Genomic DNA, 24,265 nt, shown 5'->3' with positions numbered 1-24,265 from the left:
ACCCAGCAACTGCATTCATGCGTATTTATCCAATATAAGGGATTTATATTCACATAAAAATATACACATTAATGTTTGCGGCAGCTTTTTTCATGGCAGCCTAAACTAAAAGGACTCAAATGTTCACGAATGACTGGTTACTCAGGTACATCTACATCATGTGTGAATACCACATAACATGAATACTATTGAGCAATGGAAAAGGAACAAAGTACCAGTCTATACCACCACATAGCTGAAGCTGGACAGTATTTTGCTAAGTGACAAACGCCAATGTCAAGAAGTGACATATTAGGCTTCCATTTATATAACCTCCTTTAAATGAAAAAAATGGAAAGCAGGAAGTAGTTTTGGGGGGCTAGGAAAAAATATGAGAAGAAGCAGGGAGAAATTAGTCATAGAAGTACAACACAAGGCAACCTGTGTTGACAAAACTATTCTCTACTTTTAGAATGGTGATATTTTCATATATCTCCATATGTGACAAAACTGCACAGCACCAAATACGCATAATATACACAGCTAATGAAACCCAAGTAAGTGGATACTAGTTTCTTGCTCTGATACTGTACGTGAGTTATACATAATATTACTACTGCAAAACAAGCCAAATCTTGCACATCCTTCTCCAGGGTCTAGCCTAGAGATTCTCTCTGACCCCTTTCCTCCATGCACCCTGCCAGATCTAGCTACCAGATCGCCCCAGCCTAGTATGACCACCTGTGCCTGCTCAAAAACAAAGCTCTTGACTTCCACCAGGACTGGCCCTGCCCACTCCGCAATTCACAGTCCACTTCCACACAATACCCAACCTTTCTACCCAGACAGATCTACTACCACAGTCCAGGCTTAGATCAGAATACACATCCTGCACACCAGCTCAGTACCCTCTGTCTATCTAACTTCATTCCACCCAAGCATTTCAACCTCTAGGTCAGGTCCAATCCCTGACCCATGCATACATCCTCTCTTCCCAATCTGCTCTGTCCTTATCAGACTTAGAACTAATAAAAGAAGTTCACATGCCCAGATCTCCTCCCCAAAACAGGAACAATATGAAAGATCAAGCCAGTATTTCCTCTCCAAAAACAACCAGTTGAAGAGACTCTAGCCAGCCTGAGCATGACAAACAGGGCTCTGGCAGGCCTTGCCTTTGTCCCCCATTCCCTCTGCTTGCTAAAAAACCATTAGATTACATTCCTAAAGCTAGACACCAAGGTCTATTCCCTTATTTAGCCACTACCTCCTCCTGAAGATGGCTACCAAGGTCCAGCTATCAAAGTATTAAAATCCAGCAACCAAAAGCACCCTTTGGATCCCTAATTAACATGCCCAATCAAATTAAACACCTCATCCTAACACAGGGTTTCTTCTTTTACCTTTATAAACCGCCATTTTCTTATGGGCCATGTCTGTCTCCTCTCTATCCGGGAGCAGTTCTTTACCCCACCCCCCCAATCCCCACCAAATGTGTTCCCTTCCCCTTCTCCCTCCCGTGTCCTCTATCTCCTCCTGTCCTTGTCTCTTATTCCCTGACCTGTAGCCCTCTGGGGTAAATACATCTTCTTTGTGTTGAGAACTTGATCTTGGGGTGTCTTGTGTCAGTCCTGGAGAAATGTCTACCAAAGAGAAATGCCTAGATCAGTGGTTTTCTACCTTCCTGATGCTGCAACCCTTTAATACAGTTCCTCATGTTATGGAGACCCCAACCATAGAATTATTTTTGTTGCTACTTAACTGTAATTTTTGCTACTGTTATGAAGCATAATGTAAATATCTGATATGCAGGATATCTGTCTGATATGTGACCCAAGACCCCAAAGGGGTCGTGACTCACAGGTTGGGAACTGCTGACCTAGATGAACCCTAGGAGACAGAATTTTAAAGAAAAATCATAAACTTCATCAAAAAATTTCAAGAATCTTAAACACATTGAAGGAAGGAAGGGAGGGAGGGAGGGAGGGAGGGAAGGAGAGAGGGAGGGAGGGAAGGAAGGAGGAAGGGAAACAGCTCATTGAAATCAGGAGAAAGAACTTAAGGAGAATGAATGCCTGAGCAGTGCCCAAGGAAACACATACAGAAGGCTGGTAGAAATAACAAAGACAGTGTAAGACTTGAGAACATAATTCAATAGAGACAATGAAGAATGCTCAAGCTGAAATTAAGATGGGATTGAAAAACCCAAAACCCTTACTCTCAACACTCAGAAGGCAGAGGCAAGCAGGAGGGTCCACCAGAGTTTGAAGCTAGCCTAGTCTACAAAGTGAGTGCCAGGACAGACAGGGCTACACAAACTCTGCCTCAAAAAACACCAAAGAAAGAGAGAGACCCAACTAGAAAACTCAAAGGATGATTAATGGAGGCTTGAAGGAGTCAAGTACAAGTAACATTTTATGCAAAATGTAGCAGTTTAGGTCCTCATACTCAAGAATGGGTACAAATATCATAAAGTGGGGATCAGGGCCATACTTACTCTCCTAAGCTGTCTCTGCAAGGAAGTGATGCACGTATGTTGTATGGGAATACTTACTGTCTTGTTATCATAATAACAGATTTCTCAATGGAAACTTTGAAAGCCAGAAGATCATCTAAATACCATCTAAATATAAATTCACTATTATATAAATAATACTATTTTTTTTAAGAGATGTCTGGGTAGACTCCAAAAGCATTACACAAAGTCTGGACTGAGATGTCTTTTTTAATAACTAAAAGTACTTTTTATATATGTTATACAGTGTGTCCTTTCTAAAAAAGTTCATAGATTGGTGAAGTGTACTTGTCTCTCCTTTTACTCATTTTCTACACACACCCTCCCTTTGTGTGCTCACAGATGTTGCTGTGGCCATCCTTGCAGCACTGTGCTGTGTGTGTGCTCACTCTGGGGATGCAGGATGAGCTGCCTCTTCAGGGCTTTGTTTTTCTGCTCTAGAGCTATCCTGCAATCTTTCTCAAAGTTCCAACTAAAATAAATTATATCACATTTATTGTATTTTCTTGATTAAAAAAAAAACTTAACTGACTTTGGAAAAAAATTTTTCTTAATTGAAACTCTAAGGAAATACCAACAAGTAGAATGGATCACGAAGAAGACAAAATATCAGGCCTGAAAGATAAGGAGAGTGCCTACACCAAGTAAATAAGGGATATGAAACAAAAAGAAAAAGAAAAAGAAAAAAGACAAACAAACAGGAAAGAAATATAGAGGAAATACAGGACACCATGAAAAGACCAAATTTTCAAATTACAGGTATAGATGCATGAGAAAAATCCCGAGCTAATGTCATAGACCATAACCTTCAATAAAATCATAAAAAAAAAAAAAATTCAGGAAAAAAGCTGCAAATAAAACACAAAACAGGCAAGACCAGAAAATAAAATCCCTACTGCATATCATAGTTAAAACACTAAGTATGCGTAACAAAGAAAGTATATTGAAGGCTACAAGAGAAAAAACAAAAAAATACATATAAAGGAAAACTCATCATAATAACAGATGATTTCTCAATGGAAACTTTGAAAGCCAGAACTGGAGCAATGCATTCCAAGTCCTACAAGACTATGATGGCCAGACCAGACTAATACACCCCATAAAGTATCCTCCACCACAATTAAAGAACAAAGAAAAATGTTCCACAATACAAGCAATCAACCTAAAACACTTTATATCAAACAAACCAAACTTGGAGGAAATATAGACGGCAATATTCGGAACTGAAGAGAGGAATGCGCAGAGCCAAGAGAATGTGGAAAGAAGTACAAAGCTATAATTATAAAAACACAAAATACCAGTGAGAAAATGCTACCACTAAAAACCAACAACAGGATGACCACAATTAACACACACATTTCAATAACTGTAAATAGCAATGACCTCAATTCTCCAAGCAAAAGACACAGGCTGACTGAATGGACCAAAAAACAAAATCTACCTGTTTGTTGTCTACAAGAAGCACAACTTAGCTTTAAAGATAGGCACCAACCTAGAATAAAGAATGGACAAAAGTACTCCAATCAAATGGGACCAGGAAACACGCAGATATTTCTATCCTAGTATCTGACAAATAGACTTCATATTAAACCCAATCAGAGAGAGAAAAGGGGAACACTGTATTCTAATCAAAATAACAATTAGGCAAGACATTACTATCCTAAACATGCATGCACCAAACTCTGGGACACTCAATTTCTCACACCCACACACGGAAGGAAAGTGTTCTACAGGATTTAAAGACATACATTAACATCAATTTATTAATAGCAGGTGATTGCAATCGCTCACTTTATCCAAGACAGGTCATCTGGACAAAAAATTATGATGACATTTAAACAGATGACATCATAGCAAATGGATTTAACTGATACCTACAAACTATTCTACGCAAACACTGAAGAACATACATTCTCCTCAGCAGCACAGGGAAGCTTCTCTATAACAGATCATACCCTAGGAGACAAGGCAAATCCTTACAACTTCAAAAAGACTAAATTAACTCCATGTATGTTCTCTGAGGAAAATGTAATAAAACAAAACTGACAACACACACTAAAAAATCTCTAGTAAATACACAAACTTATGGAGATTAAAGTTTTTTAATAAATGATTAACATATCATTAAGAAATAAATTTAAAAAACTTCTTGGAACTAAATTAAAATGAAAACACAACAAAACTTCTAGGACATATGGAAAGCACTCCTTTGAGAGAAAATTATAACCCTACATTAAAAAAAAAATCAGAAAGAGCACAAATAAATGACTCAATGGTACAACTCAAAAATTTGGAGACACAAAATCAACCAAATGCAAACCCAGTACATGGCAAGAAATAATAAAAATTAATGAACTGGAAACAACGAAAACAATACAAAAAATAAATGAATCTAAGACAAGGTTTGTTGAGAAGATAAAGATTGACAGTCCTTTGGCTCCAAATTAAAAGAATCACATAGTAACAGAAAAACATTACAAAGAGACCTAAGAAATTCAGAATATTATAAATACTTGAAAACCCTGTACCTGTACTCCATTAAGCTGTTAAATATGTAAGAATAATAGATTCAACCAAAACATAAAATTGAACTAAGAAGTCAAGAAGTAAACAGACTCATAACAATGAAGAGATTCAAATAGTAATAAAAAGCCTTCCAGAAAAATATTAATGATGATGATGATCCAGGACTACACAGATTCATAGCAGAACTCAACCAGACATTTAAAGAAGATCCACAGCCAGTCCAATCCTTGCTTCTTAAACTATTTAAAAAAGAAAAGAAAGAAGCAGCAGCAGCAGGTACATTCCCAATCTTTTTCTAGGAAACCAGTGTCTAATACCAAAACCATGTAAACACACACACACACACACACACACACACACACACACACACAGAGAGAGAGAGAGAGAGAGAGAGAGAGAGAGGAGGAGGAGGAGGAGGAGGAGGAGGAGGAGGAGAAGGAGAAGAAGAAGAAGAAGAAGAAGAAGAAGAAGAAGAAGAAGAAGAAGAAATCGAAATCTGCAGGCCAATATCCCCTATGAACACAGACTCAAAAATGCCCAATAAAAAACCTGCAAACAGAATAGAGACATATACACCATGACCAAATTGGCTTTTATCCCTAATACAGAGATGGTTCAACATATACAAAAAATATAATAAACCACATAAGTGGACGTAAAGATAAAACTCACGTACCATCTCAATAGACGCAGAAAAAGTCTCTGACAAAATCCAACATGCCATATAAAAGTCCTAGGGAATGTAGGACCAGAGAGAACATACGTCAATATAATAAAAGCTATACAAATATGGGAAGTCTAGAGCCAATATAATCCTAAATACAGAAAAGGTTTGAAACAATCCCACTGAAAGTTAAGAATAAGACAGAATGTCTTATCTCCATTTGCTGTGGGATGGTCTTTATGTATGCTGTGAATATATGTTGTTCCCATTGGTTAATAAATAAGATGCTTTGGCCTATGGCAAAGCAGCTTAGAGGCAGGCGGGAAATCCAAGAAGAGAGACAGGAAAGAAGAAAGGTAAAGGCAGAGGCAGAGACATGCAAGCCCACTGCCAAAGGAGCAACAAGATGTCAGCAGATGGGTAACACCACAGCTACATGGCAACATAGATTTATAGAAATGGGTTGATTTCAGATGAAAGAGTAGGAGGAGGGAGGAGAGGGGAATCTGTGGTTGGTATGCAAAATGAATAGAAAATCTCTTAATAATAATAAAAAAGAAGAAAAAGAAAAAATAAATAGGATAATGTAAAAAAAAAAAAGATGAAAGAGCTAACTGGCAAGCAGCTAAAGCCACAGGTCATATAGTTTGTAAATATATTAAGCCTCTCTATGTTTACTTGGGTCTGAGCAGCTGCAGGACCGCAGGTTAGGAGAGATTTGTCTGGACTGCTGGGCAAAGCAAGACCAGAGAAATTTCCAACTACATTTGACTGCCCAACATGGAGCAAGGAGTTTCCACGTACAACCTGAGAGAATTTGTAAAAAAAGGGTTCTAAAATGGAGCCAAAAGCAACTTCCTAGTTGTACCTCTCAGGCAAGCCAAGAGCTACAGCATGGCAGGTTTGCAGCATGTGGGCTTGACCTACAGCATGGCATTTTCCCACTGTGGTACACAGAGGTGTCTCCAAGCCGTGCCGTGCACTGCATGGTAGATTTAGCTTTTTCAAGTACAGACCAAAAAAAAAAAAAAGAAAAGAAAAGAAAAAAAAGTTTCTGAGCTACATGCTCCTTGACAGAGGCACAGACACACTGCCTCCCAGAGTCTGCAGAAAGCACGGTTCCCAGAGCTAGCAGTGAATTACCTACACCACGTTGGGAAATTGAGGTGGGTAGAGCCAGCAGCCAAGGCTGCCATTTCAGTCCATGCTGCAGTTTAAAGCAACAGATTCACAAAAAGACAGATTCAGATGAAATAAACCTCTAAATGGTTTACATTATGTATAAAAATGCATGAAGGCTTGGAAGAGAGAAAAGGATGATAGACAGTTATATAAAGAAATAGTTTTAAAAATAAAGTCTTTAAAAAGACAGTAAAAGTAATATAAAAAATAAGCCACATAAAGATAGAAATTACACAGAGAGTCTGGATTATATTGCCTTTGGGATTTTTAACTGCAGAAAGATATCTGACTGTAAAGGCTGCTGAGTTAGGCCAATATATATATTTTAAAGGTATTCTGACTTCAAAATTTGTGTCTAAGGACACAATGCTTTGGAAAAGAGGTTCTGCTTTTCTTTCCACAGAAGATGAGAACCTATGGATTGCTTCCAAGCTAATATGGTTTGATCAAGGAAGACCCCCTGAGCGGTCTCCAGATGTTCCAATATACAGAACAACTTTAAGGCAACTGGCTCAGACAATGCAGTCTCACAGACTACTTCAGTCAGGACTTGACCACAATTCTTAATTTTCTTTTCAGGATCCCCTAAAGATGTCATCACCCCCAGACAGCAGGAAGTCATTTTAAGAACATGATACCCCAATTCCCAAGAGGTAGGGTGGGTGGTTTTTGGTCTTTCAATGGGTTATGGATAATTGTCATTGTTTGGATGGTTGGTTACAAGTTGTTATTGTTAATGGTCAGGAAAAAGGCTAAACAAAGGAGATTAGATTTAGGGTTCTTGTTTGGAAAAAAAAGAGGATACATAAGATAAAAGGTAGATTATTAAATCTACTCTGAAAAAAAAAAGATATAGAAATGATGGATAAGGGTAGATTACTGAATCTACTCTGAAAAGAAAAAAGAGAGAATATGGATATGATAAGATAAAAGGGTAGATTATTGAATCTACTTTTAAAAGACAACTACTAATTTCAAATATTTTACACTGGATTGGATTTTTGTATATTATATACAAATTATGTATATTGATACAAATTTGAGATTGATTTTGTTGGAAAATACTGTACATATATTTCTAATCTTGATAAAGGTATTGTACTTATACAGTTTATTTAACAATGTAGTGCAATTTTCTAGTCCTTGAAAGTTATTACCAACTAATTAGGATATAAAAAAATGAAAGTTAGTAGTTAGTCATTACAAACTTGTAGTCATATTAGGTATGTTTTCAAGGTCAAGCAGAAATATATTTTAGATAGATAGGTCATCTTCAAACACTTCAAAGATCTGCAGAGTATGGCATTTAAGATGCTTTAATAACAAAGATTTTCTTTCTTTTTTTAATGGCTATAAGACATGTCTGCTCCTGGCAGCATGAATATACTTCAGAGAAGATGATGGGCACTGAAGAAACTCCATATGGAGTTTACTTTCATTGTGACAAAAGTTAGCCACTGGGCAAAATAGCCTTGCTTCAACTGCTGACAGTATGCTGTCCAAAATGGACAAGCAGTACACAAAAGAAAGAACTGCTGATCCATGTCAAGACAAAGTAGGAAAGCTCGTTAGAAATCCTGCTTCACAGATGAGTCTGTCAGTTATGCTAAGCCTGCAGACCAAAGATGGATGCCCCAACATTGCAGAGAAATCTCGGGAGACTGTCCAGGCAGCCAGTTCTTTCTGTCAATCCTCACATTTTTTGGAAGTTGCTTGTTTGCACTTCCTGTTTAACTAGGTAATAATATTTCCTTCTTGGGTCTCTGAGGGAGTTGAAAATTAGATAGGTATAGTTTTCCTTGTTAACCAATTCAAAAAGAGGTGTGAAGTGTGTTAAGTTTGAAAGACATCAAAAGATAGTTTTGGGTTGGTAATACAAGTTAGGATAGAAAGTGAATTATATATATTTTGGACTCTCCAAAATAGGATAGATAACAGAATATTTTCTCTGAATTTGTCAAATGCAAATGGACTAGACATTGTTGATATATTTATTGCCTGTATACACTATATATAGTTATTGTACTTATTGTATATAGTTTTTCTTATATTAGTTATAATTTTTTTTAATTTTAGGCAAAAAAAAAGGAAAAAATATTTCATTTGTGCTCTAACAAATAAGCCTTGCCTGGGGAATCAGAGGAAAAAGCAGCCACTATATTAAACATAGAGGTCAGGCAGTGGTAGCACACGCCTTTAATTCTAGCGTTCAGGAGGCAGAGATTCATCTGGTTCTCTGAGTTCAAGGTCACACTGGGAACAGAGCCACGTGTGATGGCACATGCCTTTAATCCCAGCACTAGTTAACCATAGAGGTCTGGAGGTCTGTACAGACAGACAGGAAGTGATAGAGCTGGGCAGAAGGAGGAAGTGATGTAGCTGGGTGGAGAGAGAAAGTAAGATGCCAGGGCACAGAAGGGTATATAGGCGTGAGTATACAGGAAGTAGCTCTCTCTCTTCGGCTGAGGATTTCCTAGCGCTAAGAACTTGTGGCTAGCTTGTTCTATTCATTTGATCTTTCAACTTTCACCGCAATATCTGGCTCCAGGTTTTTTATTAATAAAACTTTTTAAGATTTGTGTTACATCCATTCCTTTTCAATATTGTGTTTAAAGTTCTAGCTGGAGCAATAAGGCAACAAATGGAAATTATAGGGATACAAATAAAGAAAGAATTCACGGTATTCCTATTTACAGATGATCATTGTTGTTTGTTTGTTTGTTTGTTTGTTAACTCTTTTGGAGGCCCGTCACCCAGCTCCCAAATAAATCACACACAGAGGCTTATTCTTACTTATGAATGCCGGTCTTAGCTTGGTTTGTTTCTAGCCAGCTTTTCTTAAAATATCCCATCTACCTTTTGCCTCTGGGCTTTTTCTTTTCTCTTACTTCTGTATATCTTACTTTCACTCTTACTCCATGGCTGGCTGTGTGGCTGGGTGGCTGGCCCCCAAGTCCTCCTCTTTGATCCCTCTTGCTCTTTCCTTCATCTTTCTTCTTCTCCCAGATTTCTCCTCTATTAATTCTCTCTGCCTGCCAGCCCTTCCTATCCTTTCTCCTGCCTTGCCATTGGCCTTTCAGCTCTTTATCAGATCATCAGATGTTTTAGACAGGCACAGAGTTAAAACAAATCAACATAAAAGAATGCAAAAAAAAAGAATGCAACAGCCAGGCGGTGGTGGTACACACCTTTAATCCCAGCACACAAGAAGCAGAGCCAGGAGGATCTCTGTGAGTTGGAGGCCAGCCTGGTCTACAGATCGAGATCCAGGACAGGCACCAAAGCTACACAAAGAAACACTGTCTTGAAAAACAAAACAAAACAAAAAAAGAATGCAACAAATCTTTGCATCATTAAACAAATGTAATCAATATATTCTACAACAGATGACACGATACTATACATTAGAGATCCCAAAAATTCTACCAAAAAACTTCTAGACACTAAAAAGTAAATTCACAATGTAGCAGTATACATATCAACTCGCAAAATCAATGGCTTTTCTATCCACCAACAACAAACACATAGGAGACCATGGGCACCACTACCATTCACAATAGCCTTAAAGAAAATGGAAATAAACCTAGTCAAGGAAGATCTCTACAATGAAACTTTAAACCTCTGAAGGAGATGAGAATGACATTAGAAAATGGAAAGACAACCAATGCTCATGGATTAGTAGAATTAATATAATGAAAATAACCATCTTATCAAAAGATATTTACAGATTCAATGGAATCCCAAATAAAATCTGCTACTCATTCTTCACAGAAATAGAAAAATAAAAAAAGCATCCTAAAATTTATGTGGAACTATAGAAGACCCCAAATGGCCAAAACAATCCTGAGCAAAAAGAATAATGCTGGAATGATTACAATTCCGTGCCTTATTACAGAGGCACAGCAATAATATTATATATATATATATGTGTGTGTGTGTGTGTGTGTGTGTGTGTGTATGTGTGTATATATATATATGTATATGTGTGTGTATATTCGTATGTATGTATGTATGTATGTATGTATATACACACACACAGTACTGGCACAAAAACAGACATGTAGACCAATGGAACAAAACCAACACCCAACATGAGCACACATAATTTCAGCCCCTTGACATTTGACAAGGCCACCAAAAACATAACTCTGAAAAAAAGAAAGCATGTTCAACAAATAGTTCTGGGAAAACTGGAAGTCTATGTGCCGAAGAATGCAATTAGACCTGTGTTTTATTAAAAGTTGCTATTGCCGCCGGGCGGTGGTGGCGCACGCCTTTAATCCCAGCACTCGGGAGGCAGAGCCAGGCGGATCTCTGTGAGTTCGAGGCCAGCCTGGACTACCAAGTGAGTTCCAGGAGAGGCGCAAAGCTACACAGAGAAACCCTGTCTCGAAAAAAAACCAAAAAAAAAAAAAAAAAAAGTTGCTATTGCTATGGTGAAACACCATGACCAAAGCAAATTGGGGAGGAAAGGGGCTATTCAGCTTACACTTCCACAGCACTGCTCATCAAGGAACAAAGTCAGAACAGGAACTCAAACAGGACAGAAACCTGGAGGCAGAAGCTGATACAGAGGCCATGGGGGAGTGCAGCTTACTTGCTTGTTCCTCATAGCTTACTCAGCCTTTGGTCTTACAGAAACCAGGACCACCGTGATGGCACCACTCACAATGGGCTGGGCCTTCCCCCATCAATCACTAATTAAGAAAATGCACTACAGGCTTACCTACTGCTGAATCTCACGGAGCCATTTTCCCAATTGAGGTTCCTGCTCTCAGATGACTTTAGCTTGTGTCAAGTTGACATAAAACTATCCAATACAACCCATATCTACAAAAACTAACTCCAAATAAATCAAAGACCTAAACCCCAAACCTGAACCCCTGAAATAGCTGCAAGAAAACATAAGCAGTACCTACAAGTGTAGGAAAGGCTTTCCTGAATAGAACTCCATTTGCCCAAGAATTAAGGCCCACAATTAACAAGTGGGTCATCATGAAACCAAAAAGCTTCTGCACAGCTAATGAAACAATCAAATGCATGACGAGGAAGCCCACAGACTGTGAGAGAATCTTTCCCAGATATTCATCTGAGAGTGGGTTAATATCCAAACTACATAAAGAACTCAAAAAAACAAAAGCCAAAAAATGAACGACCCATTCAAACATTGGGCCTGGGATCTAAACAGAACTTTTCAAAAGAAGGTAACAGAATGGCTAAAAAATATCTTTTAAAATGTTCATCATTACTAGGAATTACGGAAATGCAAATTAAAACACCTTTGAGAGTTCATCTTACCCCAGTCAGAATGGCCAAGATCAGCAAAACAATTAACAACAAAAGCTGGAGGGGATGTGGGGGAAAGCAACCCTCATTCATTGTTGGTGGGATTGTAAACCGCCAGACATTGGAAATCAGTGTAGATAATTCTCAAAAGGCTAAAAATTAATCTACCAAATGACCCAGCTAACTCCTTGGAATATGCTCAAAGGACTAGTCTTCACACTCTAGAGACAGCTGCTCAGCCATGTTCACTGCTGCTCTAGTCACAGTAACTAAGAAATGGAAAGAACCTTCGAGTTCTACAACTGAAAGGGGATAATGAAAATATAGTACAGATATGCTATGGAATACTATATAGCTGTAAAGAAAACAATGAAATCATAAACTTTCAGGTAAATAGACAGAACTAGAAAAGATTATATTGGGTAAGGTAACCCAGATCCAGAAAGGCTTAGGTCACATGTTTTTTCTCACCAGAGGTTCCCAGAGTCAAATATTCAGAAATGAGTATATATCCAGAGTAATCATAAAAACCAAGTAAGTAAAAGGGACCATTGCCAGGTTGGGGAGCAAGAGAGAGAGGAATAGCTGGGTACAAGTGATCTGACTGGGAAACTGGGGGGTGGGGTAGGTGTCTCTGATTAGGGAGGGGGTAGGGAGATAAATACAGGAGGAGGAAGGACAAGGGTAAAATAATGGATGTTTTAAAAGTTATAAGGAATCATACTATTAACTATCTACTTTTTTAAAAAGCCTATAATGCACATAACGTCTGTGTATTAGTCGGGGCTGACAGTGTGCCAAGTCCTAAAGATGACCTAACAAAAACCTCAACAGTAGGCATGAGAAGCCCTCTTTTGAGCTATTGGTCAAAGTTGTCCAAAAGACTCCCAAAACATTACAAGCTATTGCTGTTGCCTCTGTTTGCCCCTCAGAGGTAGAAGGTTAAGTCTCTCTAGCTAAAGACATCTTGCACTTCAGATGTAGGGTCCAGGGGCCTCTGAGCTGAAACTGACCTGAAATGCCTCTTCCCTGAAGACTGGCTTTCATGGTACCAGAAGGCACCACACAGCTTCCAAAGAAGGGAAGCAACCAAGATCCTACACATCTATGACAGCTATGAACCACATCAGTGACCAGGAAGGCACAATAATCCTAAAGCTACAGTAGTAGCATGCATACCATGGGGTTAACCAACAGCTCTCTAATTGGACTTAAGACTCATTCAACAACTGAGTAATCATGCCTGGTACTCAAAACCTAGCCAACTACCTAGGGTTACTGAAGTCATGGATCTTAGAGGAGAACCTACAAAAACCACTTTATAAATCAACATAATCCCCAACTATATTCTAAGTATTTTTCCTTATTCCCACAGGCAAGTGTAGTTCTCACCACCTCATCAAGGAAATTTTCTTTGCAACAGACAGAGACCATTACAGAAAACCATAAACCAATCAAAATGCAGAGTTGTGGAGTCCAGACCCCACGCATACATCTACAAACCATCTCCTGAACCTACGGCTCAGAGCACACTGCTGAAGAGGGGGCAGAAACTGTAAGCCTGAGAGAGCATCAGCGACACAAGCAACTATGGAATGTTGAGAGGGAGAAAATAAAGCTTCCTAAATGGAAGAGCACACCAATTGCTTACCCCATACCAAACAATCAATCCTGCAAGTATACATACAACTAACATGACACAAATTGAGCAGGACACATTTGTGTATTTAGAAATACATATGTATATACATATATATTTATATAACAACAATTAATAAAAAAAAAAAAGAGGCCATGGATTTGAAAGAGTGCAAGGGGATACATGGGAGTGTTTGGAGGGAGGAAAGGGAAAGTGATATTTTTATCATAATCTCCAAAAACCCAAAATTAATTTTCAAAAAGTATAGAACCAAAAGAAAAAAATAATAATACTGAAGTAAAAAGAGTGATTGTTCTCTTTTGTTGTTGTTGTTTTGGTTTGCTTTTTGATACAGGGTCTCCCTATGTAGCTCTGGCTGTGCTAGAAGTCACTATATAAACCAGACTGGCCTCAAACTCGGGGACTGCCTGCCTCTGCCTCCTGAGTGCTGGGATTAAAGGTGTGCACGGCCACACCTGGCTCTGTGACTGCTTTCTTAGTGTCATGTTAAATGTTCAATCACCTCAAAAGAAATGTTAACTTAAAAACTGAAAAATCAGTATTCTCATAGTACAGGACAAAGAATAGACATGGTTCTGTTAACACAAGGTTCTTGATCACAAGCCCAGTTTAATAAGTTACACCTACAAAAACTACAGGCATTAAGAGGAAACTTTCTAAGTCCTTTTCTTTAGTTTGAGACCGATGCACTAGAGAAAGAGGATGTTAAAAGTAAGATTGAGGATGGTAAGACGACTCAGCCAGTAAAGACACCTGCCACCAAGCCTGCTGACCTACGTTTGATGCCCGGGGCTTACAAGGTGGAAGGAGAGAATCAACTCCCACAAGTTGTCCTCTGAGATCCATACATGTGCAGTGGTGTGTGCACCCACACATGGATACATCCACACAAAAATGGGGGGAAATTTTTAATTAAAAAAAATATATAGCCATACCCAGATAAGTCCCACTCTCAGATGTCATTCAAGAAATTTCTTTGTGCAGTGGACAGCAGTTAATGCAGAAACTTACAACTGTTCACTGTTCAAAGTACAGAGAATATGTGTCTAGGAAGTACTCAGCAATAAACCAGACATCTCTATCACAAATCTTTCCAAGGCTCAGGGAATATCTCAGAATAGGGGATGATGGAAAGAGCCAGAGGTCAGAGGAAGACTACGGCAAAATGGTTCTCCTCTGGACATGACAGAACTACTGCACTCAAGAACTCACAGCAGCTGTGGCTGCCTGCACAAGGCCAAGCCAGTCAACATTCTGGTAGAGGTACCCCCCTCTAACTGAGTAACTACTGACAGTTGACAGCTTCTAGTGAAGAAAGGGTCAGTTCTCTTTACGGATGTGGTCCCTGTATGTCAACTATGCTCCGTGGATGGCCTCACACTCATGCATACACAGGCATCACAAATCAAACTCAACAGGTTATGTGGGGGTAGGGCAAGAAGTTAAGGGAGGGTGAAGGTGGATGTAGGAGTAGTTAAGGGGAGGAGTCAAAGGCATCAAAATACATTGTATGCATGTATGAAATTCTTGAAGATGAAAAATGCTGTAATAAAAAATTTAATCAAATGTTAAAATAAACACCGAATACAGAAAATGTGCTGCAGTAATACCCCATTCACAGGATTTTCAGTAACTATCATAATCATGTGAAGGTTCTTTTCATACAATAACAATCATGAATTTAAATATATTTCCATCTTTTAGCACAGACAGTCTCCTAGCATACCACCCTGAAAGTGCCTTGTAAACATAGATATAACCAAAAGAGAAATGTTACTGACACACAAAGAAAAAGGGTAAAATAACACAAGCTTTTCTTTCCAACAATGAGAGAAAGGAATAAAAAGACAACTCTTCTCAAAGTAATGTTTCTTTAATCACCTCCAAAAAAATGATCCTACTCAGTTTTTAGTATGCAGAACTAACCATGGTTTAATTCAAGCTACCATAAAAAAAAAAAAAAGAAAGAAAAGAAAAACAACAACAAGCAAGAACAACACAGTGTAAGTAGCTTGAACAACTGTAATTACTGTTGCACTGTCCTGGAAGCCAGAAACGAAAAGACCAAGGTGTTAGTAAGGCTGGCTTCTCTCCTTTGCTCCAGATGGTGAACTTCTCAGTATCAAGACACAAACTACCCTCTGTACGTGCACTCCCGGCATCTCTTTGTAAAAGACCGCAGTCCTGCTAAATTTGTGAACCATGCCATCTATGAACTCTTTTAATATAATTACCACTTTAAAGGCACGATATGCAAATACAGTCATACCACAGATTAGGGCTTCAAGATGAACAATGGCAGGGACATAATTCAATCCAGAACAATGACAGCTAGCCTTAAGGTATTATTAATTTTTAAATAGTCCACATGTATGTATGTGTATTCTCTATCATAGACAAAAGAAAGAAAAATAAGCAAAGTACTGCTGTGGAATAATCTTTTTGTACACTTTGAAGATGTCACTCTGATTAGTTTAATAAAAAGCTGAATGGCCAACAGTTAAGCAGAATTTCCAGGCACAGAGGATGCTGGGAAGAAGGGTGAAGATGCCATGAGGTACAGAGAGAGCAGGATAGGCACTATGGAGATGAAGTAATAAAGCCACAAGGCAGAAAGGAAATTAATAGAAATAGGCTCATTTAAGTTATAAGAACTAGTTAAAAACAAGTCTAAGCTATGAGCCGAGCTTTCATAATCAATAAAAAGTCTCTGTTGGGGACTTTATTGGGGAGCCATTATTGGGGAGCCAAACAAAAAGTCCAATTACAAAGTACAGATTGATTATCCCTAATCTAAACACCAAAATTATAAATGGATTCAAATTCAGGACATTCAATTGGATTGATAAAATATACACATACATTCCAGATTCTGACAAATTGAAATTTGAAATACTTGCCCCAATTATTTTGGATAAGAAACAATCTGTGTTTTCTCCATCGTTCAAGTTTTCCCAATATTACATATTAGTGTGGCATCAACTTTCATTGTACAGTTATAAAAATTAAGTAAGAACATCTGTGAGCCAGGCATGATGGTACGCACCTGTAATCCCAATCAGAAGGTGAAGCAAGAGAAATAAGAGTTCTAGGCCAAGGAACCTGAGCTACATGGCAAGAAAGGAGGAAAGAGTGAATCATTCGTGTGTGTGTGTGTGTGTGTGTGTGTGTGTGTGTGTGTGTGTGTTTGTGTGCGCGCGCGTGCGCCAGTATCTAGCAAATGTAAATTCGGGGTACTAAGACTTTGCCTTACTACCCCTCAAAAGAACAAAATGAAGCCAACAGTTATGAATATTTTCTGAATCTAAAAATATCTGGAAATGTGTAAGAATCTCAGATCTACCATTATCTAATTATGTGAACGTAAGAAGCTACTCAGAGTCTGCTTCTATACCTGAGAAAAGGGTTCCCTGTCATTAATATGACCATTGTATCATGAATACAATGATCATCCCTCCATACTACAAAAGGTAACCATCAAACTTTCCAACAAGATCTTGCTAAGAAATTTTAATGTCATTCTTCCATTGACTTGCAGCATTTTAATTCAACAACTACACTCTGAATCTTAAAAGGTTACCTATATATCTCTATAGACTAATTTTTATCTTACTTCTCTGAACAATCCCTCATCTCTTTGCCCTCTGATGTTCATTTTTAACTCATTAAAAAAATACAATCACCTAAATGCCTCAAATCCTGTTGAATGTGTGAAGACATACAAAAAGGTGATCATTAAGCTGTTACCTTACAATAACTGTTTTTAACTTACTCCAAAACAAAACACATTGCATGCGATTCCAAGGCACTACACTTATCCTCTAAGTACACATTCAAACAATGCACCATAACCTGCACTGATATGCAGTATCATATCAGACAATGGTAGCTAAAAAAATCTGCTGTGGAATGTACAGCTGAAAGGTGGTTTATCATGTTATGCTTATGGATGCAATTTGTACTTGCCTTTTCTCCTACCCTAACTCTTCCACTAGAAACATGCTCAGCATTGACAACTATAAAACCAGTATCAAATATTCAGCCAAGATTTAATTCCTTAGATAAAAATAAACAAATCTATTTTAATTTGCAATTTGCTCATCTTTAATAAATTATACATACATCAAAGAATTGTTGACAATACATTTCTTTATGACTTATTATCAGTAACTGTTTGATTTATATGTTTATTTTATGTTTGACACCTTTGTAAAAACTGGGCAAAAAGGTTCAAGAGTAGAAAAAGTTAAAGAAATCCTGTTCTAAAGCAGTATTTGAGCTCAGCATGTAATACACACCTACAATCCCAATACTTGCAACAGAAGGATTCTAGCCCTAGACCAGCCTGCAGTACAAAAGCTTGTCTCAAATAAGTATATAAACAAAAAAGTAAAATAGTTTTTTTAGCCAGTGAAGTGTCCAGTCCTATAATCCCAGCTACTCAGGATGCTCATTCAGGATGATTACTTAAGACCAAAAATTCAAGCTCAACTTGGGCAACATCTTGAGATCCTGATTTAAAAAAAATAAGCCGAAAAGTAATCATAAAATAACCAGTTACTAATAAGGGTATCCCTATACCAAAAGAATTAGTAGGCAGAATTTTCTTTTACGATAAGAAAGTTATATTGTTATTTGAGGGAACTATTTATTTATTGGAACACAATACATAAATGTGCTGGCCGCTAGCCTAGCCAAAATAAATTTGATCTCAAGGTTTAAGGAGAGACCTGGCTTAAAAGAAATAAGGTGAAAAGTTACAAAGAACACCTGACAGCCTCTTCTGTACCACACACAAAAGCACAAACATCCTCATATACGTGAGCACACTCACACACATACTTGCATACACACACATCCAACAGAAATGATGATAATGGAACCATAAGTACAGTGGCCCTCAACCTTTCTAATGCTAAGACCTTTTAATACTGTTCCTATTGTGCGGTCACCCCCAACCATAAAATTATTTTTGTTGCTACTTCCTAACTGTAATTTTGGTACTGGTATAAATGGGATGTAAATAGCTGTGTTTTGTGATGGTCATAGGCGACCCCTGTAAAAGGGTCTTTGACCTCCAAGATCTTGAGTGCTGCACTAGACAAGAGGGGACTTCGTCTCCTGACATAAGCATGGAGCTGAGCTTCCCTACAACTCACTCAGACTGTGTCACGAAGAAGAAATCTTATTTTTAAAAAGAAAGAAAGGGGTGAATTTGTGTAGTTAGTGGTAAATTTTAAAAACACACTAGAAAATTTGCCTAGGGATATGGTTTGGTGATAAGGAATCTGTCTAACAACTGTAAAGCCTTGGGTTTGATTCATAGCACTAAAAAAATTATGAAAGCTATATATGACTCAACAGGTTATATTCAGAAATATACATGTATACAAATATGTATATGCATGTAGTAACAATGAAGAAGAGGCTATGAATTTGAAGGATGTCAGGGAGGTGTATGTGGGAGGGCTTGGAGGGAGGAAAGAGAAGGGAGAAATGTAATTAAATTACAATCTCAAAAATAACAAAGATATATATATATATATATATGAAGTATAGAGGACTTTTTAGAATATGAACAACTCAGTCAAATTTTATATTTTTAAAAAAATTTTTAAATAATAAAAATCACTAATAGATTTCTCACAACCAAAATTTTCCCCAAATAATCATGTTTAGTTTTAAAAATTCAGTGTGAGAATAATCAGTATCTTTCCACTCAATTTTGCTCTCAGGTTTAAACTCCTCTGTAAAAACCCATTAGAACCTAGAAAGTGAGTATGATGGCTTAAGCCCATTATCCCAGCACTTAGGCTGAGTGGGATCACCACAAATCAAGTTTAGCTTGAGCTACATGGTAGGTTCCAAGCCATCCTACACTAGAATGACAGCCCGTCTTAAAGAATAAAATAAAATAAATGAATCTACTGGAAATAATTGAAGAATAATATACTGGGACTGGAGAGCTGGCTCAGCAGTTTAGAAGCACTTGCTGTTGCTGAAGAGGAGCAGTGTTTGGTTCCCATCGCCCACAGGGCAGCTCTCAGCCACCTGTAACTCCAGTTCCAGGGAGCCTGATGGATGCCCTCTTCTGGCCTGTCAGCGGATACTGTCACAGTGCACACACATACACAATGCAAACACTCAGAATAACAATTTCGAAAGCTCCAAGTGCCAAAAAACCAAGATTCTAAATATGCCTAAGTCAATTCAATTACAGAAATGGCACAAGACCACATTCTTTCAGTATTAAAAACTGCATTTTACTACAATAAAAACATAAATGATTTTGGCAAAAAGGTATACACACAATGCTGCAATTTTTTTTAACACTTCTAGAACATTCCCGGGACAGATTGCAATACACAGACATAAATTCGATTAAAATTAGAAAGAGAGATTACACTTTGTGCTGAATAGCATAAAAGGAACATAACATCCTTTCACCATAGCTAGGAAGTATCGAAACAGACCTAAATTGAAATTTGTAAGTGCATCAAACACAAAGCATTCTGACCAGTGCTCTTCCAAATCACAACACCCACTTAAGAGCATTAATGTAGCTTCAATCAAAAATGGATTACTATTACAAAATGCTTCCCTGACCCTCCCAAAGAAAACTTCTCAAGTGTCCAGAAAGTGTCAATATAGGAACCAAATCTTTTTTCCTAATATTCACCAATGTTTTTGAAATTCTAAAGGTGAATTATGACTGATTTGAAGGCTCCATAAAACATGTTTTGTCTATTATTACTGCTTCCCATCTCAACATTTTCCCCTCATCAAGATCAACCTACATTTACAAATACATACACATTTCACTCATGAAAAGAACAGGGTAAGGAGACAACTTAAAAGGGAAAGCCATTTGCCCTGATTATGTCACAATAAACTACCAAAATTAATTTCCAAACAGAATATGGTATCAATCAATACCAACGTGCGGAGAGCAGTATTAATCTGTTTTATCTTAACGTTTTTATAATGTCTCGGTATAGAAGTATTACACAAATACTAATAAATAATTCTAAGGAACAAGTTAGTGTTCAGTGTGTGGGCCCTTAATCACACCTGTAATTCACAGAACTTCTCTCCATTCTCTCCTGCTTCTCTAAAATGATCTAGTTTTTTTTCTGAATCACAACGCTTCCAGTACACATTTAAGTAGGGATTTGCAACTGCAGCAAAAAACAAAGCATTCTGACCAATGAATTTCCAACTTACATTAACGCAATACCCATTTAAACCTGTACTCATGGTTCTCACTAAGTGTCTAGCTTCAGCAGGGAGCATGGGAGCATAGTGCCAAGTTCTGCTGAATCCCGGACACTATCTCAATTAGGAAGGGGCCGAACCATATCCGGTTCTCACTGGATACAGTTTCCCATGCTTCCCATCTTAAAAACTTTACGTCTTCCCAGAAGAGCAATAAATACACGAGGACGCCAGGGACAGTGCCTGTAGGGAAGACGACTGATCAAACTAAATCCCTATATATGGAACCCGAAACTTCAAAACTTTCCAAACCAATTACAGCCGCGGGAGCATGGTATGTTTTGCTCCACCTTGCCCATTTCTTCCACAATCCCTCAGCAGGCGGCATGTCCGACTTACTGGTTAGTTGGAGGTGCGGTCAGCGGTATGGCCACCTCTTCCTCCTCGTATTCTGGTCCATCCAGGGAGTCACCTTCATCCACCGTGCCCAGGCCGGAGCCCAAAGGGGGCAGCAGAGGAGGCGGCGGCAGGGGAGGGAATCCGCCACCGGGCCCGAGGGTCTCAGCAGGGAACGACAGAGTCCCCTTGGTGAAAGCAACATCTCCGGCAGGTCCGGCGGCCGCGGCGGCAGCACCCGCCACGCCAGCCGCAGCAGCAGCAGCAGCACCGCCGCTCGGCGCGGCGCCCCCCAGGACACCCGCCACTGGCCCTGTCCCCGGGAACCCGGACCCCAATCCGGTTCCGCCACCCAGGGCCGCAGCCAGGTCGGCGTCGGCCAGCCCCGGGCAGGGGGCGGCGGCGGCGGCCACCGGCGGCAGGGCCGCGGGTAACTTTACCCGGCACGCCGCCGGGTAGGCGCTGGAGGAGCCCGCGGCCGCGCCGCCTCCGGCCCCCGCGGTCGCCGGGCCGCCTTCCTCACCGCCGGCCTCGGCCGCCATCATGTTGAAGCCCGCTCTCCTCGAGCTACCCCGGCCGCCCGGGAGCCCCGGGGGCCAGCAGGCCCGGGCTGCGAGCCGCCCCACCCAGGCGCGTCCCCCTTCAGCTCTCCAGGCAGAGGAAACAACAACAAAAGGAGGGCGCCCGCCGCCGCCACTACCGCCGCCGCCGCGCCCCCTCCTCCGGCCACAGCCCAAGCAAGCTCCGCGGCGGCAGCGGCTGCCTTACGGGAAGCGACGCGGGCAAAAAAGAAAAAGAAAAAATAAAAGCGAAGCCCAAGCGCCTGCAGAAGCACTGCCCGGAGCCTCACCGCGCACACCCACACTCACGCGCACACATGCACGGGGCGCCAAACTTCCTGGCTGCGCTCGAGAGGAAGGGAAGCCCGCTGCAGCGGCCGAGGCAGCCCCGCCGCCGCCGCCGCCGCGTCTCAACGCCCGGGTTCCGGCCGCCCCCACCGCAGCCACCGCCGGGGCAGCCCGAGCCGCGGCCGCCGCAGCCTCATCTCCGGCCGGCTGGAGACCCGAGCGGTGGGAGGGGCGGAGGGAAAGGGGGCGGCGCGCCGAACCCGACTCGACGGCTGGCTACCAGGGCAGGCGCTCGGGAGCGAAACCCGAGAGAGAGACAGAGAGACAGAGAGAGAGAGAGAGGAAAGAGAGAGAGAGAAAGGAGGGCGGGGCCCGGGAGGAAGGGAGGGGAGCCGGGAGCGGGCGGCGGCGGCGGCGGCGGCTGCTGCTGCTGCGCAGGCGCCTTCCGGGAGCGCGGCTGGAGGGAGGAGAGGGAAGAGCAGCCCCGGCAGGAAGCGGCGGGCGAGCGGGCGAGCGGGCGAGCAGGCGGCGGGCGGGCGCGCGCCCGGAGGCGTGGCACACTCTTTCCCTCTGAGCCCGGGGCGGGGGACGCGTGGCGGGCTCTCTCCACGCCGAGGGCCTCCGTGCGAGCCTACCTTTCCCCGGCTTTGTTTGTTACCAGGGCGAGGAGGAAAGGTCCCTCCTCTCCAGGCCCGAGGGAAGGCAAGGATGGTGCCAGGAAGTCAGGTCCATCCCCCTACTCTCTAACTTGTAGAGACATGGCCGCCTCAGCCACCGAGGCAGTCGGCGACAAAGGTCAAAGCCGTGCTCGTAGTGTATTCCTTTTCGTGGCGTGCTATGAATCGCCGTGTAACTGTCGCACGGTAGAATAATTCAAACCTAGTGTCGGGGACTCAAGAAGGCAACCGATGGGAGGAGCCATGGGAAAACTGGGGAAGGTGGAAACAGAGGTAAAGCCAGATTTCTACTACTATAAACTTCAGTTCCCTTCACCGAATGTCCCTCTCACACGTTTGCATGTCAGATAGTAAAGAAGTGTGAAGAGGAAAAGTGCCACAAAAAGCATAAATCAATGTATTTTTGTCCTAGATTGTGTGCAAGAATCTGCAAGACATATCAAAGTCTGAACTTTCCAAAATTACACTCATCAGATCGTTGTCACCCTTAAGGTAGCCAAGGAAAAGGTTTTGTCCGCCTTGTGTGTGTGTGTGTGTGTGTGTGTGTGTGTGTGTGTGTGTGTGTGTGTATAAGTTCATACACACACACACAGAGTTTGTATTGTCTTTTGGTGTTCCCTGGAATAAGTTCCAGGACCCTGGTGAGTTCCAAATTATAACTATGGCTTAGTACCTTTTATACTTTGTGTACATTTTCCCATACGCATTAAGTCATCTCTAGGTAATTTACAATACTTAATGTAACTTAAATGTCCTTTATGTAGTTAATGTTGGGAAATAAGAGCAAAAAAATCTATACACGTTCAGTACAGGTGCAATTTTTTCTAAATGTTTTTATATGAGGAGTGTGCCACCCATGAATATATAGTTTGTTGATACAGAGAGCAGATAGTATATAGGAATTCATATAGAGAGGTCATTCTGATTATTTAAAATTATCAGTATTAGGAATTTGTCCTTCAGGATTCATGTATTGTACCAGCTTTTCAGTTCTCCCAGGAGAGAGTGTCATGTTGAATGCCGCTGAATACTGATCATATTTTCTCTATTAAGTTTGACCAAATCAACATGCCGAGGATGGCAAGAGGCTGAGCTGGGGGGGGGGGGGGGGGGGGGAGGGGGGACCATTAAAGGAAATGACAAAGTACAGGCAGGACATTTCCATCATCAGTCTGCATATTCCGGTATACTCTGGCTATAACAACAATCTAACCTAATTAAACAGTGGTACTTGCCACTTATGCAAAGGGAAAGTGAGTTAGTGAAGGGACCTATGACTCAGGGTAGAACTCTGACCAATAACTTGTAAGAAATGTTCAC

General features: G+C 40.4%; 2 protein-coding genes across 3 annotated transcripts in view; one reads left to right on the top strand and one right to left on the bottom strand.

Annotated features, from left to right (window-relative positions):
• Positions 1 to 22,583, bottom strand: part of Rasa1 (RAS p21 protein activator 1) — an 84,520-nt gene extending 61,937 nt beyond the window's left edge. Inside the window, exon 1 of one of the 2 annotated variants that reach the window (XM_052743646.1) lies at positions 21,424 to 22,583. In XM_052743646.1, the coding sequence (XP_052599606.1) occupies positions 21,424 to 21,965 (542 nt within the window). In that variant the 5' untranslated portion in view covers positions 21,966 to 22,583. The remainder of the gene's footprint in view (positions 1 to 21,423) is intronic. The other variant, XM_052743647.1, reaches the window with a different exon arrangement.
• The window catches only part of LOC128113191 (basic proline-rich protein-like), a 28,440-nt gene continuing 26,138 nt past the window's right edge, over positions 21,964 to 24,265 (top strand). The window contains exon 1 of the mRNA XM_052742783.1: positions 21,964 to 23,218. Within this exon, the coding sequence (XP_052598743.1) occupies positions 21,964 to 22,842 (879 nt within the window). The 3' untranslated portion in view covers positions 22,843 to 23,218. The remainder of the gene's footprint in view (positions 23,219 to 24,265) is intronic.

This window comes from Peromyscus californicus, unplaced genomic scaffold (assembly GCF_007827085.1).
Source record: "Peromyscus californicus insignis strain IS unplaced genomic scaffold, ASM782708v3 Scaffold_18__1_contigs__length_77618521, whole genome shotgun sequence".
In the NCBI taxonomy this organism is placed as follows: domain Eukaryota; kingdom Metazoa; phylum Chordata; class Mammalia; order Rodentia; family Cricetidae; genus Peromyscus; species Peromyscus californicus.
Note: the sequence above shows the minus strand (reverse complement) of the source record. Positions and strands in the feature narration are given on the sequence as shown.